Source organism: Furipterus horrens, unplaced genomic scaffold, assembly GCF_987537825.1.
Source record: "Furipterus horrens unplaced genomic scaffold, mFurHor1.1.pri manual_scaffold_16, whole genome shotgun sequence".
Taxonomy (NCBI): Eukaryota; Metazoa; Chordata; class Mammalia; order Chiroptera; family Furipteridae; genus Furipterus; species Furipterus horrens.
Genome location: NW_028327186.1, coordinates 1,769,144 through 1,785,657, shown reverse-complemented (window position 1 = coordinate 1,785,657; position 16,514 = coordinate 1,769,144). Strand labels below are relative to the sequence as shown.

The 16,514-nt window shown below is 52.9% G+C and overlaps 1 protein-coding gene and 12 non-coding genes across 13 annotated transcripts; all 13 read left to right on the top strand.

Annotated features, from left to right (window-relative positions):
- The first annotated feature begins 120 nt into the window (after positions 1-120).
- Positions 121-214, top strand: LOC149991977 (small nucleolar RNA SNORD116). The gene has a single exon (XR_016508536.1). It is a non-coding gene; the product is annotated as a small nucleolar RNA SNORD116 (small nucleolar RNA).
- Positions 215-745: 531 nt separating this feature from the next.
- LOC149991976 (small nucleolar RNA SNORD116) lies at positions 746-838 on the top strand. Its single transcript, XR_016508538.1, has one exon. It is a non-coding gene; the product is annotated as a small nucleolar RNA SNORD116 (small nucleolar RNA).
- Positions 839-3,264: 2,426 nt separating this feature from the next.
- Positions 3,265-3,358, top strand: LOC149991975 (small nucleolar RNA SNORD116). Its single transcript, XR_016508543.1, has one exon. It is a non-coding gene; the product is annotated as a small nucleolar RNA SNORD116 (small nucleolar RNA).
- Positions 3,359-5,749: 2,391 nt separating this feature from the next.
- On the top strand, positions 5,750-5,842 carry LOC149991974 (small nucleolar RNA SNORD116). Its single transcript, XR_016508535.1, has one exon. It is a non-coding gene; the product is annotated as a small nucleolar RNA SNORD116 (small nucleolar RNA).
- Positions 5,843-8,009: 2,167 nt separating this feature from the next.
- On the top strand, positions 8,010-8,103 carry LOC149991973 (small nucleolar RNA SNORD116). Its single transcript, XR_016508542.1, has one exon. It is a non-coding gene; the product is annotated as a small nucleolar RNA SNORD116 (small nucleolar RNA).
- A 2,403-nt stretch (positions 8,104-10,506) lies between these two features.
- On the top strand, positions 10,507-10,600 carry LOC149991972 (small nucleolar RNA SNORD116). The gene has a single exon (XR_016508541.1). It is a non-coding gene; the product is annotated as a small nucleolar RNA SNORD116 (small nucleolar RNA).
- Positions 10,601-10,850: 250 nt separating this feature from the next.
- Positions 10,851-16,360, top strand: LOC149991965 (uncharacterized). Its single transcript, XM_090263818.1, has 6 exons — positions 10,851-10,908; positions 11,390-11,462; positions 12,032-12,166; positions 14,388-14,519; positions 14,994-15,128; positions 16,231-16,360. The coding sequence occupies exons 1-6, from the start codon at positions 10,851-10,853 to the stop codon at positions 16,232-16,234; spliced, it is 537 nt and encodes a 178-aa protein (XP_090119944.1). The 3' UTR covers positions 16,235-16,360.
- On the top strand, positions 11,150-11,243 carry LOC149991971 (small nucleolar RNA SNORD116). The gene has a single exon (XR_016508540.1). It is a non-coding gene; the product is annotated as a small nucleolar RNA SNORD116 (small nucleolar RNA).
- On the top strand, positions 11,761-11,854 carry LOC149991970 (small nucleolar RNA SNORD116). The gene has a single exon (XR_016508539.1). It is a non-coding gene; the product is annotated as a small nucleolar RNA SNORD116 (small nucleolar RNA).
- Positions 12,355-12,448, top strand: LOC149991969 (small nucleolar RNA SNORD116). The gene has a single exon (XR_016508546.1). It is a non-coding gene; the product is annotated as a small nucleolar RNA SNORD116 (small nucleolar RNA).
- Positions 14,755-14,847, top strand: LOC149991968 (small nucleolar RNA SNORD116). The gene has a single exon (XR_016508534.1). It is a non-coding gene; the product is annotated as a small nucleolar RNA SNORD116 (small nucleolar RNA).
- Positions 15,361-15,454, top strand: LOC149991967 (small nucleolar RNA SNORD116). Its single transcript, XR_016508547.1, has one exon. It is a non-coding gene; the product is annotated as a small nucleolar RNA SNORD116 (small nucleolar RNA).
- On the top strand, positions 15,959-16,052 carry LOC149991966 (small nucleolar RNA SNORD116). Its single transcript, XR_016508545.1, has one exon. It is a non-coding gene; the product is annotated as a small nucleolar RNA SNORD116 (small nucleolar RNA).
- Positions 16,361-16,514: the final 154 nt, after the last annotated feature.

Below are 16,514 nucleotides of genomic sequence, written 5' to 3'. Positions count from 1 at the left end.
TTTTGCTCAGTGGCAGGGATCTTGGTGCTCCAGGCCAGTGTAGGATGCTGAGGTCACTGGCTCACTAGTTGAGCCACCCAGCTGGCCTAGGTAACATGTCCTGCCTCCCAGAATGTGCTCGGATCGATGATGACCCCCTCACAATGCATTCCTTGGAAAAGCTGAACAAAATGAGTGAGAACCCCAACCGTCGTTCTCATCGGATCTGAGGTCCGGCACGTGGAGGCCCTGGGCAGGCAGGAGTGAGGGACAGCGGCCCCGGGTCACACTCATGCACGCTCCACCCAGGGCCTCAGTCTCACTGTGTTAGTTTCTGAGGACATTGCTCAAATGTGCCTGTGGATTCTCTTCACTTCCCAGGTGGCGTGGCCGTCCATGTAAGGCTCACCATCAGCCATGAAGAGACAACCTTCCTTTACTCTGATGACCAGAGGTGTGCGGCAGTCCTGGAGGGAGTGTATACTTGGGTGTGCCCCATACATATGGATCACTCAGGAAGGTAAGATTTCCTCTGCCCGAACTTTTGTCCTTTTCTTTACTACTTAGTAGCTTTACTAGAGTGCTGGTTCATGCACATGGCCCCAGTGGCATGCAGGAATTTGCTCAGAGAACAGATTAACTGTTCCTCTTGCTCAGTGGCTTGGATCTGCATGCTTCATGCTCCCTGAGGAATCTGAGGTCATTGGTTTACCACTGGCCTGTCCGTTCTGCCTTCCTAAATTTTTCTGCATCCTAGCACGTGCTTGGATCGATGATGACCCCCTCACAATGCATTCCTTGGAAATCTGAACAAAATGAGTGAGAAACCCACCCGTCGTTCTCATCGGATCTGAGGTCCGGCACGTGGAGGCCTCAGGGACAGTTAGAGTGAGGGACAGCTGACTTTCTGTCACACTCATGCACGCTACCCTCAGGGTGTCAGCTTCTGAGCACATTCTTGGGAATGTCAGTGGCTATAGTACTGAGGCTGGGTGTCCATGAATCATAGGTTCCTGTTTGAATGCCCTGTCTCTGTTACAGTGGTGGCCCTCTTGCATTTGCCACCTAGGACCGGAAGATAGTGGTGTTGGCCTAGACCAAATGGGCCTTGGCTTTGGTCTGTGCTGGCCAGGTTTCTGCTCAGAATGACCCCGTTCTCATGGTCTGGCTTTGCTGCCAAAGAACCAAGCTCCCCCGAGTTCTGACCAGAGCCCCAATCCCGGCAGGTAGTGATTCCTGTGGTTGTCCTTGGACGTGGTGAGGAAATCTGAGCCCCCAGGGTGTCTGTGGCCAATTGCAGATGCTGATGTCATGTGCTGCAGCTGGAGGCTTGTATTTGTAGCACACGGAGTCAGCATGGTGGGCACTGTGGATTAGGCTGTGTTGCAAGCCCTGAAGTGAAGACCCTGTAGCGTCTGATGGCCACCTGTGGGACAAGCCTGTGTGTGATCCCATGGGATGCACTGTCTCTGTTTGCTCCAAAGAGAGCATTAGCGTCCCAGGGATGTTTCTTGGCCCTGTTGGGGATGCCAATTGCCTTCCCCCAGAGAAAGCTGTAGGAGCCTTATACCTGGTAGCGAGGTGGCTGCAGGTTGTTCAGTTGGAGCCTCCATTTCTCAGGAGGGGCACACACTGGCTCTGTTCTGAGCTCCCAGAGGAGGGTCAGTGGCTGACGACCTCCGTTGTCCTGGCCACACCTACTTTGTACCGCTTAGTCCAACATTCCCTTTGATCTTTTGCCACGTTAAGGCCACGGGACCTTATGACCAGAGGACTTCTACTGGCCAGTCGGATTTTCCTGTCACTGGTGTCTCACATCCTCTGATGGCTTATCCTTTTCCCAGGAACCCTGTGGGGTGGCCCAGCCGTGGGTACTGGGCTCTCAGGTTCATGACCAGGGATTGACAAGTCCACGGGAAAGGCGCCACCTCATTTTTCGGGGAGATGTGTTCTGCTCTTGCATTCATGAATGGGGCATTCCAGGCTGCGCGGTCCATTGTGGTGTTACCTTCCACGTGCAGGGTTGCCTGGAGAATCTCAGCTCCTTGACTCATGCCAGGTGTCCACATTTCTTGTGGCTGCGCCCCTGGGGTCCCTGCACTTGGGTGTAGTGATTTAGAGCACTTTCCTGGGGGCTGTGCCTTGTAGGCAGGAGGATGCTTCTTAGGTCAAGACCACTGTCAGTTCTAATGTTGGAGGGCCTCGAATCTCCGTGGAGGAGGAAATGCCGGTCCCAGGAGGGGCATGGGCCCTGGTGTCCGCTGATTCCTATCCTGAGTCGTGGTGGCTGAGAAGAGCCTTTCCTCTCCGGTTCACTGGTGATGGAGAGGAAAACTAGACTCAGTGGGATTGAGGATTTTCTCGGCCTGAAATCATCTGGCCACTGAAGACTAAGGCAGGCTGCTTCGGCCAGGTGTTGTTTTTTCCACCTGTATGTGGGGTTTTTGTTGTTCTCAATTTTTCTTGTTTCTGTCACAGTTGTACAAACACAGAGTCCAAACCGATCTCATGTTCACAGTCAGGAGAAGGGTGTAGGCAGAATTGGTGTGGCTTGTTCTGAAGGAGGGGCTGTGAAGGAAGGGGTCTGTAGACTGTGTTAATGGACTCTGCCTCAGTGGGGTTTGCATCCTTTCTCTTCAGACCTCATCTTTTTTAGAATAGGATGTGAATCTAGGGCTCTGGCCCCGGCTGTGCTCGTTCAGGAGCTGAGTCCTCTGCACAGGACCACGCGCACACCCCTGCATACCTGCCCACCTCATGGTGTCACACACGCCTGCAGTCACTCCCAAGGGACAGAGGGGCATGGCAGTAGGTGTAAGGCTTACCTGAGGGATAGGTTGGTGTGGATTTTGTCAACCTGAGAACCTGGGTACATCTTTTAAACGTGCCTGTGATTTGTCTCTACTTCCCAGGTGGGGTGGCCATGCAAGGCCCACCGTCAGCCATGAAGAGACCACCTGCCTTTTCTTTGATGACCGGAGGCGTGCGGGAGTCCTGGAGGGAGTGTGTTTCTGAGTGGGCACCATGCCCCACGGGTCAGTCGGGAAGGTAAGCATTCCTCTAACCTGTTTTTGCCATTTGCTTCAGGAATTCATAGACCTACCTGTGGCAGCCTCTCCACGTGTTCCCAAGGTTATGCTGGGCTTTGTTCTAAGAGTGGATGGACTGTCCCTCTTGCTCAGTGGATGGGATCTGGGGGCTCCAGGCCACTGGAGGATGCTGAGGTCACCGGCTCACTAGGTGAGCTGCCTGGCTGCTTCTCCAAAATGTCCTCAGAGCGTGCTCGGATCGATGATGACCCCCTCCCAATGCATTCCTTGGAAAAGCTGAACAAAATGAGTGAGAACCCCAACCGTCGTTCTCATCGGATCTGAGGTCCGGCACGTGGAGGCCCCGGGCAGGCAGGAGTGAGGGACAGCGGCCCCGGGTCACACTCATGCACGCTCCACCCAGGGCCTCAGCCTCAGAGAGCCTCCTACTGACTGTCAGGCTTCCCACTGTGTTTGTTGAGAGTTTATGATTGATTGATGTTGGCGGTATGACTAGCCCTTATTTTGTCACTAGCACATGTAATGGCTCTAAAAGTCATAATTTGTTGCAGTTAAGACCATGGCATGCATGTGTCCTGGCCAGGTTCCTGCTTGAGGTGTAGCTAGTTGTGTTCCACATATGGAGCCCAAGAACAGTACCTTCCAGGGCTTCTGATGAGAGGTCCTGTCCTGGTCATCTGTGACTCTGTTCTTGGCTGTTGTCTAGATGAGGGCATCTGAGCCACTGTGGGAATGGGAGGAAGGTCAGAGTCATTAGGCCCTGGTGCTAGAGTTGTCAGCTTCTCCAGATCCCGCTGTTCGCCCATTCCACATGCCTGGTGGCCATCCAGGGACCGTGCTGAGCATGTGGCCCTGGAATCACTACCGCATGGTGACTGATGTTCCAGAAGGAGGGGAAGGTGATGGACGGGACAGGGAGTAGAGTGGCCCCAGGGGCTTCCATGGGATGCACTGTCTCCTTGTGTTCCTGTGATGTCTTCTTCTCCACACTTCAGGGACCCCTCTTGTCCCTGGTGGTGGGTACTCTGGCTGCCTGACAGGGAAGTCATCGGCATTCCTGACTGTGGTACTGGGGCTTCTGATCTTAGTTCATTTACTGCTTCCGTTATATTTCATGGCGTCAGTATCATCTCCTCGTATTTGTGCAGAGTTCCGCAGGCTCATGGCTGCCACCCAGCCATCTTGGTACAGGTGTGTCCCATTTTTTTCAGAGGAACTGAGATTTACCATTTGGTGCCTGCCTGTGGGCACGTCAGAGCCTGTAAGTGCCAGGGTCCCCTGCATACAACCACGAACAGATCTACACCTTGGAAAATGTATATTGTTTTTATTGTGATTCTCCATCCTGTCTTTGTGCGTGGCGCTTTGGAGCTCTGTGAGGTCAACGGCAGAGTTCCCACATGGAAGGAGACTTCATAACCTTGAATTTCATGGAGTCGCCATATGCAGTGTTGAAATCCTCATAGTTGTTTCCCTGCTGGTCAGTGCTGCCCAGGGCGACCTAGCACTTAAGGCTACTTTTCGGAGGGACTTGCTCATGAGGGTACTATGATTGACAGGGTACCCTTAGTGTATTTGAGGGTTTTCTCCATTTTCAGAGTCCTGACTTGTACTCTGGGGGGGGCAGCATCTGGTCTCTGGGTGCAAGTGGGGCCTAGGTCCACTGTGTTCGCATTGTTAGTCACAGTGAGTGGGGACCACGGATGCCCCTCTGGTTTCCCTTTCTCTCGCTGAGGCCTCTGGCTCATTATGCTCGAACGGGTGCCTCGGAGGAAGTCACCTGGCCCCCCTCTTTGCCCTCGGGCCTGTGTAGCTAGTGGGCTCACAGCATCACTTGTGCTGTCGGGGGTCTCATTTTTTCTCCAGTTGCTATGTTCCTGCAAGTGCAGGTCACCTGTGAGCGTCGGCTGGGCCGCAGTGCTGAGGTTCCCATCCCCTCCACAGCCGTCAGGAGCACGTGTGAAGGACCACTGTGCGCTGTTGTTTAGAAGGCAGGGCTATTGCAGAGGGAGTCCTTGGCTCTTTTGAGGAACTCATTGAGGTCAAAGAGTTTCCTTTTTCATGTTTTTTGAAGAAATGGGCCTTTTCTTCGATAGCAGGCAGGGTGTGTGGCTAGCAGTCTGTGCGCAGGGCTTGCTTGTTCAGGTGAGGAGCCTCTGCCCGCAAACACATGCAACGTATTACAGACCAGCCTGTATGCATGGCATCCCGCAGCCCCCAGTCCCACGTCAGGGACAGAAGTAGGTGACAATGGGATGCAAGGCCCACTATGAGGGGGACAGTCATATGGATTGGACCTGTTCACAATACTCAACTGCATGTATAATTTTTGTCTCCTACTCAGGCGGAGTTGCGTTGCAAGGTTCTTCATGGGCCCAGAAATGGAGACCTTTCTCTCCCTGAATGACAGAGGTTCCTGGGATTCCCAGAGGAGGTGTGGCGCTGAGTGAGCACCAGGCCTGGGGATCTCTTGGGAAGGTAAGTGCTCCTTGTTCCGCGTCCAGACATTAGCTTTCAGATTTCTTAGAGCTAATAGAGGTGGCTTGTTTGGGTGCTGTGCATGGTATGCCGGGTTCCCCTGCGAGAGCAGACTGAGGGTCCCTCTTGCCCAGTGGCTGGGGTCTGGATGCTGCAGCCCACTGGAGGATTCTGAGGTCAGAATCACACAGTGAGCTGACCTGCCATCCTTGCTAAATTCTGTGGTGTTCCATAGCGTGCTCGGATCGATGATGACCCCCTCACAATGCATTCCTTGGAAATCTGAACAAAATGAGTGAGAACCCCACCCGTCGTTCTCATCGGATCTGAGGTCCAGCACGTGGAGGCCCCGGGACAGTTAGAGTGAGGGACAGCGGCCCCTTGGTCACACTCCTGGAAGCACCACCCAGCACACCAGCTTTTGAGTGAATTCTTCTGAGGTTTAGTGGCTCTACTGTCATTGCATGGTCCATAATTGTAAGATTCTTGTTTGAGTGTCCAGTCTTTCAGTGTGGTGGCCTTCTAGCATTTTAGTCCTAGAAGAGTACAGCATTGGCCTTCGCCCAGTTAACTCGTTACATGTATCTGTGCTGGCCTGGTTTCTGCTTCAGAATTATCCCCTGATGCTCTGACTTTGGCGCCAAAGACGAGAGATTCACTGGCTACTAGTCAGAGTCCCAGGCCTCATAGGTAGTGATACCTGTTCTTTCCTTTTGACTTGCTGAGGACTATTGAGTCCCCAGGGTGTTGATGGCCAATTGCAGGTGATCAGGCTGTGGTACTGCATGTGGAAATTCCTATTTATAACATACTTGCCTAGCATGGAGGGCACCTGAAGTGAAGGCCCTGTAGTGTCTGATGTCCTTGTCAAGAAGGAAGGTCACCTGTGGGACAGGTTGGTGTGTGATCCCATGGGATGCACTGTCTCTGTGTGCTCTAATGTGATTACTAGCTTCCCAGGGATGTTTTTCGGCTCCGCTGGGGCTGCTAATTGTTGTCTTCTAGGGACGGCTGTTGGACGCCTGTGTATGGTACTATGCTGGTCGGAGATTGTTCAGTTGCAGCCTCCATTTCTCAGGACTGGCACCCAGCATTTCTGTTTTTAGCTCCCTAAGGAGGTTCAGTGGTCAATTACGGTGGGCAGCTGGCCATGCCTGCTTCTCACTGCGTAGTCGGGCATTCCGTTTGACCCTTTGTCCTGCTGGCTGGTCCAGTTTTCCTGCCACTGGTGACTTATATCTTCTGATGGCTTAGTCTTTTCCTCAGAAGTCTGTGGGGTGTCCCAGACTGGGTGCCGGGCTGTCAGGGCAAGACCAGGGACTGACGAATCCATCGGGAAAGGGCCGTTTTTATTTCAGCTCCTTCTCTTGTCTTCATTAATGGAGCGTTTTATCTTTTGAAGTTGATTGTGGTGTCGCCTGCCAAGTGTGGGGTCCCGTGTTGCAATCAGGTAGTTGAGTCACGTAGAATCAGCATCTTCGATGGCTGAGTTCCCTGACACTCCCTGAACCGTATGTGTTGGTAGTGACTGGGGCTACTTCTCTAGGAGCTTCCCTTGCAGAAGTGAGGAGGCACCTTTGGTCAAGGCAGCCAAGTGTTGGAACATTTCCGTGGAGGCCAGGGCCTTGAATCTCCCTGGAGGAGGACATGCCTGGTCCCTGGAGCAGAAGATGCCCTAATTTCAGTCGGTTTCTACTCTCAGTCATGGTGTGTGAAGAGGAGCAATTTTTGTCTGGTCGCCTGGTGACTGAAAGGAAAATAAAGTTCAGTTGCTTGAGGGGGACTCACTTGGCTACTGGTGGTTGAGACAGGCTACTCTGCCAGGTGCCATTGATGCCATCTGTGTGTGGGAGGTGCTTCAAGTGTGGTTTAGCTGACAGCTTGTGTGAACAAATTCTAAGGGATCTGGTCCAGGTCATGCTTGTTCAGGAGCTGAGTCCTCTGCACAGGACCACGTGCACACACACCTCCATACCTGCCTATCTCGTGGTGTCACACACGCCACTCCTAAGGGACAGAGGGGCATGACAGATAGGTGCAAGGCTTACCTCGGGGAAAGGTGACCTTGGATCTTGTTACCTAAAATTCTGGGCGAGTGTCTCAAATGTGCATATGATTTCTCTACACTTCTCAGGTTGAGTGGCTGTGCAAGGCTCGCCATCAGCCATGAAGAGACAACCTTCCTTTACATGTTGAGCAAAGCTGTGTGAAGAGTTCTGGAAGGAGTGTGTCCCTCGGTGTCACTGTGACTGTGGACCACGCAGGAAGGTAAGATTTCCTTTGACCCGCATTCTGCCATTTGCCTTAGACATTCACAGGCCTGATACACGCAGCGTGCGCACAGGTCCCCAGTGTTACGCTGGGTTACATTCTAAGAATGATTGCCCCTCCTGCTCAGTGATCTGGGTGCTTCAGACTACTAGATGACACTGAGGCCACTGGCTCACTAGGCGAGCCACACAGGCTGCCTGAGCAAAAGGGTCTGCCTCCCAGCACGTGCTTGGATCGATGATGACCCCCTCCCAATGCATTCCTTGGAAAAGCTGAACAAAATGAGTGAGAACCCCAACCGTCGTTCTCATCGGATCTGAGGTCCGGCACGTGGAGGGCCCAGGGACAGTTAAGAGTGAGGGACAGCTTCCTTTTCATCACACACTGTGGCAAGCACCGCCCAGGGTATCAGCTTTTTAGTGCATTCATTTGAAGGGCAGTGGGTTTCCACTAAATTTGGGTGTCCGTGAGTGGAAGGTTCTTGTTTGCATGCCCAGTCTTTGTTGGTAGGGAGGCTCCCTAGCATTTTAGTTCTGCAAGTTGGAGCATGTGGCGTTGGCGTTGGCATTGGCCCAGTTAGCTCATTCCATGGATTTGTGTTGGCCAGGGCTCTTTTTCAGAATCATTTCCTGATGGCCTGACTTTGGTGCCAAAGAGTTCATGGCTTCTGATTCGAGCCCCAGGAATTTTGACTTACCCAAGGTGTTCAAGCCAATTGCAGATAGTTAGGCCATGATGCTCTAGTTGGATACTGGATACTGCTCTTTGTAACATAATGGGCTCACATGCAGGTTGGTCAACCATGGACTGTGCTGTGTTCTAAACACTGAAGTGGACCATAGTTTCTTCTTTCTTTTTAAACTTTTTTCAGTTATTAATTTTAGAGAGGGTGGGGGGTGGGAGGCAGAGAGAAAGACAGAGAGAGAGACAGAGAGAGAGAGAGAGACAGAGAGAGAGAGAGAGACAGAGAGAGAGACAGAGAGAGAGAGAGAGACAGAGAGAGAGAGAGAGACAGAGAGAGAGATCAGTTTGTTATTCCACTTATTTAAGCATTCATTGGTTGATTCTTGTGTGTGCCCTGACTGGAAACTTGAATGCACAAGCTTGGTGTGTCTGGAGATGATGCTTTTTAACCACCTGAGTTGCCTGGCCAGGGTGGCTGTAGATTCTGATTCCTTGTCCAGGAAGGGAAGGTCCCCTGTAGGACAGGCTGGTGTGGGAATCAGTGAGGTGTACTGCCTGTGATCACCCCAGCAGGCGTCAGTAGCTGCTTCCCAGGGATGTTTATGGGTGCCCATGAGGCTGCTGATTGCTGTCTACTCGGGACGGCTTCAGGCTACCGGGGTGGATGGAGTTTGTACCGTCGGAGTCCCCAGTTCACAGGGGTGGTGCCCAGCAGTTCTGTTTCTAGCACCTGCTAGAGGTCTGTGGCGTTTTCCAGCCGGCCGGTGAGCCCCTACTTCCATTGCGTAGTCGCACATTCTCCTTTGCCTCTTTGCCCTGGGAAGGCCTGGTCGTCTTTAGGTCAAAGTACTTCTGCTGGCTGGTGGTTCCATTTTTCTGGCCTTGAAGTCTTACATTTTCTTCAGATGGTTTAGATTTTTCCCTGGAAGTCTGCGGGCTTGGCACACAGTGGAGCGCTGGGTTCTCAGGTGCTCAACCAGGGCCTGATTAGTCCTTGGAAAAAGGGCCGCTTTTGTTTATTGGGGGAAGGCGTGTAGTATTTCAGTTCTCATTCTTGCCTTCATGAATGAAACCCTTGAGATTTGTGAGGTCCACTTTGTTATTATCTGCCAAGGGTGGGGTCATTTGCTGAATTCCAGGTTGTTGCCTCATGAAAAAGCAAATCATTATGGCTTTGCTGCCTGGAAGGCTACTTCTGTGCGGTACAATTGATGCCACCAAATGTGGTTGCTTCTGTTGTTCTGGCCGTCGCAGGGCCCTGTCCCGATGCCGACATCACATCCATGGGCAGGAAGAGATGTGGGAACAGTCGGTGTGAAAGAAGTCGTCGATGCGCCATTATAGAATCTCCCCAAGTGGACTTTGCATGCTTTCTTCTAAGGCCTTGTTTTCTCTTTTGAGCATTACGGTGTGATGTTAAGGTTCTCCGCCCAAGGCATGTTTTGTTCAGGAGCCGAGTCCTCTGCACAGGACCATGTGCACACACACCTGCATACCTGCCTTCCTCATAGTGTCACACACGCTTGCAGTCACTCCTAAGGGACAGAGGGGCATGACAGGGAGGTCCGAGGCTTACCCAGGGGAAATGTTGGTAAGCATCTTATTAAATGAGCATCTGAACACGTTTCTCAAACGTGCATGTGATTTCTCTACACTTCCCAGGTGCAGTGGCTGTGCAAGGCTCACCGTCAGCCATGAAAACAAGACCTTCTTTCCTCTGATGACCAGAAGCGGGTGGGAGTCGTGGAGGGGGTGTGCCCCTGAGTGGGCACCATGCCCGTGGATTGCTCAGGAAGGTAAGCATTTCCTTGCTCCAAGTTCTGCCATTTGGTTTAGGGATTCATAGACCTGATACAGGCAGCCTGTCCACATGTCACTGAGTAGCATGGGGCTTTTTTGCTCAAGAGTGGAGTGACTGTCCCTTTTGTTCAGTGGCTGGAATCTGGAGGCTCCAGGCCAGTGTCCAGTTAATGCTGAGGTCATGATCCTAGTGAGTGAGCCCAGCCTGCCCCGCCAAAATTTTCCATCTTCAAATAACGTGCTCGGATCGATGATGACCCCCTCCCAATGCATTCCTTGGAAAAGCTGAACAAAATGAGTGAGAACCCCAACCGTCGTTCTCATCGGATCTGAGGTCCGGCACGTGGAGGCCCCGGGCAGGCAGGAGTGAGGGACAGCAGCCCCGGGTCACACTCGTGCACGCTCCACCCAGGGCCTCAGCCTTTCAGACCCTCCAGTCTCACTGTTGTGTCTTCATTGTGTTTGTTTCTGAGGACGTTGCTCAAATGTGCCTGTGATTTCTCTACATTTCTCAGGTGGCGTGGCCGTGCAACGCTCTTCATCAGCCAAGAAAAGAGGAGTTTTCTCTGCCTGTGTGACCAGAGGTTCATGGGCATCCCAGAGGATGCGGGGCCGGGGTGGGTCATCCCTGCAGACACACAGGAAGGTGAGTGTTTAGGTGCTCAAGTTCAGCCAGCTGCTCTCATGTTTCTTAGAGCTGCTAGAGGTGGCTTGTTTGGGTGTCCAGCAGGGCTCATGGGGTTCCCTCAAAGAGAGGAATGAGTGTTCCTCTTGCTCAATGGCTGGGATCTAAATCCTACAGGCCCTGGAGGGCTCTGAGGTCATTGGGTCACCCAAAGAGCCAACCCATCATCGTAGCTAAGTCTCCTAGCTTTGAGAGCGTGCTCGGATCGATGATGACCCCCTCCCAATGCATTCCTTGGAAAAGCTGAACAAAATGAGTGAGAACCCCAACCGTCGTTCTCATCGGATCTGAGGTCCGGCACGTGGAGGCCCCGGGCAGGCAGGAGTGAGGGACAGCGGCCCCGGGTCACACTCATGCACGCTCCACCCAGGGCCTCAGTCTCACTGTGTTAGTTTCTGAGGACGTTGCTCAAATGTGCCTGTGATTTCTCTCCACTTCCCAGGTGGCGTGGCCGTCCATGCAAGGCTCGCCATCAGCCATGAAGAGACGGCCTTCCTTTCCTTTGATGACCAGAGGTGTGCGGCAGTCCTGGAGGGAGTGTGTACTTGGTTGTGCCCCATACATATGGATCACTCAGGAAGGTAAGATTTCCTCTGTTTTACTTCATGGCCATCACTTCAGATTTAACAGACCTGCTGGACATGGTCTGTCCATGTGTGCCCTGTGGTTTCCCTCCGAGAGGGGAATGACTGTTCCTCTTGCTCAGAGGCTTAGATCTTGATTCTCCACTACATTGGGGTGTCAGATCATTGGCTCACACAGTGATCTGTCCAGCCTGCCCTGCTAAATTATACAGCACCCCAGAACGTGCTCGGATCGATGATGACCCCCTCCCAATGCATTCCTTGGAAAAGCTGAACAAAATGAGTGAGAACCCCAACCGTCGTTCTCATCGGATCTGAGGTCCGGCACGTGGAGGCCCCGGGCAGGCAGGCGTGAGGGACAGCGGCCCCGGGTCACACTCATGCACGCTCCACCCAGGGCCTCAGCATTTCAGACCCTCCAGTGTCACTGTTGTGTTTTCATTGTGTTAGTTTCTGCATGTGTTGCTCAAATGTGCCTGTGATTTCTCTCCACTTCCCAGGTGGACTGGCCATGCAAGTCTCGCCGTCAGCCATGAAGAGACGGCCTCCATTTCCTCTGATGACCGGAGGTGCTCAGGAGTCCTGGAGGGAGTGTGTCCCTGGGTGTGCCCCATGCACGTGGATTTCTCAGGAAGGTAAGATTTCCTGTGCACATGTCCCCAGTGGAATTCAGGGTTCTTTTGCAAGAGTACATTGACTGTCCCTCTTGCTCAGTGGCTAAAATCTGGATGCTCCAGACCACTGAAAGGCACTAGGTCACTGGCTCACTAGGTGAACCACCTGGCATCCCACAGCCAAATGTCGTGCCTCGCAGAGCGTGCTCGGATCGATGATGACCCCCTCACAATGCATCCCTTGGAAAAGCTGAACAAAATGAGTGAGAACCCCAACCGTCGTTCTCATCGGATCTGAGGTCCGGCACGTGGAGGCCCCGGGCAGGCAGGAGTGAGGGACAGCGGCCCCTGGTCACACTCATGCACGCTCCACCCAGGGTGTCAGCATCATAGAGCCTCCTACCAGCTGAGGGTTTTGATGGCATTAGTTTGGTGTTAACGATTGGTGGCGTTGGGGCAAAGTGTCGGTCTTTTTATCTTTTCTGTCAGCCGGCACATATTCTACGTCCTGAAAGTGGTACAGAGTGGCTGTGGCATGGGCCCATTGGAACCGTGGTCTGAATGTGTGCCTTCCACTGTAGCCCTTAGATTTCCGTTCTTGGGACCCAAGAGCAGAAACTCTTATGGATTCTGATAAGAACCCCAGGTCTTGCAATTTTGGAACCTCTGTCTGTCTTCGCTACGTGAGGATAGTGGAGGCACCATGGGATTGGGGGCAGGAACAGAGGGACAATGAGGCCCTGATCCTATGTTGGCAGCTCCTCTAATTCAATTATTCACCCATTCCACATGCCAGGTGGGCATCTGTGGACTGTGCTATGGACACAGCCCTGAATCAGGACTCTGTGGTGGCTGATGGCCTGGACACGAGTGGAAGGTCATGGACAGGACACATCATGGTGGTGTTTTCTGGGCTTCCGTGCGTTGTATTTGCCTTTTTTTGGTTGTTGTTGTTGCAACCAAATTCAGCGTCTTTGGGTTTCAGGGATCCCTCAGAGCCTTGAAGGGCCACACATCTTGTGCCTACTAGTCAAGGCTTCAGCAGTCTTGAGAGGGACACTGGTTTCTAACCATCCCACGCACTGTGTCCATTCCAGAGTCGCGGCCTAAGCGGGTTTGTTCTGTGTAGCTTTTAATAGGTCCACCGGCCCAGGCTGCTGCCCAGCCATCTCTGAATTGAATGTGTTGGCCAGCAAGCTTTCCGTCCTTGGAACCTTAGTAGGGAGCCGCCCAGGTCGTCCTACCCAGGAGGGTGCTGTCATCTTGGCACTGCTGTCTGTCACTTTGTTCAGAGGGGCGGACATGTTACAGTGGGAGCCTGTGGGGGTGGCAGCGGCTGTGGGCCCTGTGTTCCCGTGTGGACTCTGGTGGACGTGTTTCTGTGTTGGAGTGTTCGTGTGCCCTGGGTCAGAAGATGTATCCTATTCAAATTCTTCCCGTGTCTTTGTCGATGAATCCCCGGAGCTCAGAGTAGTCACGGTGATGTTCCTGTGCTGAGGGGAGGTCGCACCCTGAAACCCATCGGGTCCAGGTGTGTCCTGTCTCTGTGTGACCTTGCAGCCCGGGTTCAATTGGGTTTTGTCCTCATCCTTGTGGGTGGGGATCACCGATACCCACCCCCCCGATTTCCTTTTGTTCCCCTCAGGCCTTCGGCTTAGATCGCACAGACAGGTGCCTGCACTGAGGCCGCTTGGCCACTTAATGTTAAGAGAGGGCTCTTGGCCTCGTAGCAGGTTTCGTGTCAATATTTGGGTTTATTTATTCATTTATTTTTGGTGGTTTCTGTTAAGGGTGGTTCACTGGCGAACATTGGTGGAGGCCACATGTCTTAACGTTTACATCATATCTGGTCAGTAAGAGCAGGTATGGGAAGTGTCTGCTCTTCTAGGTCAGAATTTGCTGTAGGGAGGGAGCCCAATGAGGTCAAAGTTTCCATGTTTGTTCCTTTTTTTTTTTGAAGAAACGGGTCTTCCTTCAATGGAGGAAGAGCATGTGGCCAGGAGTTAGTGCCCAGGGCTTGCTTGTTCAGCTGCAGAGGCTTCAGCCTATGAACACAGGCAACATATTTGCAGACCGGCCTGCACACGTGGTATCATGCTCACTTTCAGTCATTCTTCAGGGACAGAAGTAGGTGACAATTAGATACAAGGCCCTGCTAAGGGAGAGGGAATGTCCGGGGTTAATTACCTGAGGACCTGGGTACATTACTGAAATGCATGTATGATTTCTGTTTACCTCTCAGGCGGAGTTGCATTGCGTGGTTCTTCATCGGCCCAGAAAAGAAGACCTTTCTCTTCCTGGTGACCCAGGTTCCTGGGAGTCCCAGAAGAAGTGTGGCCCTGAGTGAGCACCCGGCTGGGGATCTCTCGCAAAGGTAAGTACACCTCTACTCCAAGTTCAGATGTTAACTTTCGGATTTCTTAAGGACATGGCGGCTCTGAGTGTCCTGCATGGCTTATGGGGTTTCCGTCAAAGAATGACTGAGCGTCCCTCTTGCTCAGTGGCTGGGATCTGGATGCTCTGGGCCACGGAGGACACTGAGGCCACTGCCTCACCCCGTGAGCCACCCAGCAAATCCGCTAAATAACCCCATGTGCGAAAATGTGCTCGGATCGATGATGACCCCCTCCCAATGCATTCCTTGGAAATCTGAACAAAATGAGTGAGAACCCCAACCGTCGTTCTCATCGGATCTGAGGTCCGGCATGTGGAGGCCCCGGGCAGGCAGGAGTGAGGGACAGCGGCCCCTGGTCACACTCATGCACGCTCCACCCAGGGCCTCAGCCTCACTGTGTTAGTTTCTGAGGATGTTGCTCAAATGTGCATGTGGTTCCTCTCTACTTCCCAGGTGGGGTGGCCGTGCAAGGCTCGCCATCAGCCATGAAGAGACGGCCTTCCTTTCCTTTGATGACCAGAGGTGTGCGGCAGTCCTGGAGGGAGTGTGTCCCTGGGTGTGCCCCATACATATGGATCACTCAGGAAGGTAAGATTTTCTCTTTTCCAGTTTGTGGCCATCACTTCAGATTTAACAGACCTGCTGGACATGGTCTGTCCATGTGTGCCCTGTGGTTTCCCTCCGAGAGGGGAATGACTGTTCCTCTTGCTCAGAGGCTTAGATCTTGATTCTCCACTACGTTGGGGTGTCAGATCATTGGCTCACACAGTGATCTGCCCAGCCTGCCCTGCTAAATTATACAGCACCCCAGAACGTGCTCGGATCGATGATGACCCCCTCCCAATGCATCCCTTGGAAAAGCTGAACAAAATGAGTGAGAACCCCAACCGTCGTTCTCATCGGATCTGAGGTCCGGCACGTGGAGGCCCCGGGCGGGCAGGCAGGCGTGAGGGACAGCGGCCCCTGGTCACACTCATGCACGCTCCACCCAGGGCCTCAGCATTTCAGACCCTCCAGTGTCACTGTTGTGTTTTCATTGTGTTAGTTTCTGCATGTGTTGCTCAAATGTGCTTGTGATTTCTCTCCACTTCCCAGGTGGACTGGCCATGCAAGTCTCGCCGTCAGCCGTGAAGAGACGGCCTCCATTTCCTCTGATGACTGGAGGTGCTCAGGAGTCCTGGAGGGAGTGTGTCCCTGGGTGTGCCCCATGCATGTGGATTTCTCAGGAAGGTAAGATTTCCTGTGCACATGTCCCCAGTGGAATTCAGGGTTTTTCTGCAAGAGTACATTGCCTGTCCCTCTTGCTCAGTGGCTAAAATCTGGATGCTCCAGACCACTGAAAGGCACTAGGTCACTGGCTCACTAGGTGAACGACCTGGTATCCCACAGCCAAATGTCGTGCCTCGCAGAGCGTGCTCGGATCGATGATGACCCCCTCACAATGCATCCCTTGGAAAAGCTGAACAAAATGAGTGAGAACCCCAACCGTCGTTCTCATCGGATCTGAGGTCCGGCACGTGGAGGCCCCGGGCAGGCAGGAGTTGGGGACAGCTGCCCTTTGGTCCCAATAAAGCAAGCACCACCGAGGGCCTCAGCTTATAGAGCATCTTGAATTACTGTTCGTATTTTCACTGTATTAGTTTGTGAGTGCATTGTTCAAATGTGCATTTGATTTCTCTCCACTTCCCAGGTAGCATGTCCAGGCAGAGCTGGCCTTCAGCCTCAAAGACATGACCTTCCTTTCCTGTGATGATCGGAGGTGCTCAGGAGTCCTGGAGGCAGTGTGTCCCTGGGTGGCACTATGCCCGTGGATGGCTCAGGAAGGTAAGCATTCCTCTGTCTCAAGTTTTATCTTTCTGTTTACTGCTTAACAAACTACGAAGGGGTTTGCTTCTTTACACGTCCCTCCAAGAAGGACGTGTCCCTCTTCCTCAGTTGCTTAGATCTGGATCCCGCAGGCTGCTAGAGGACTGA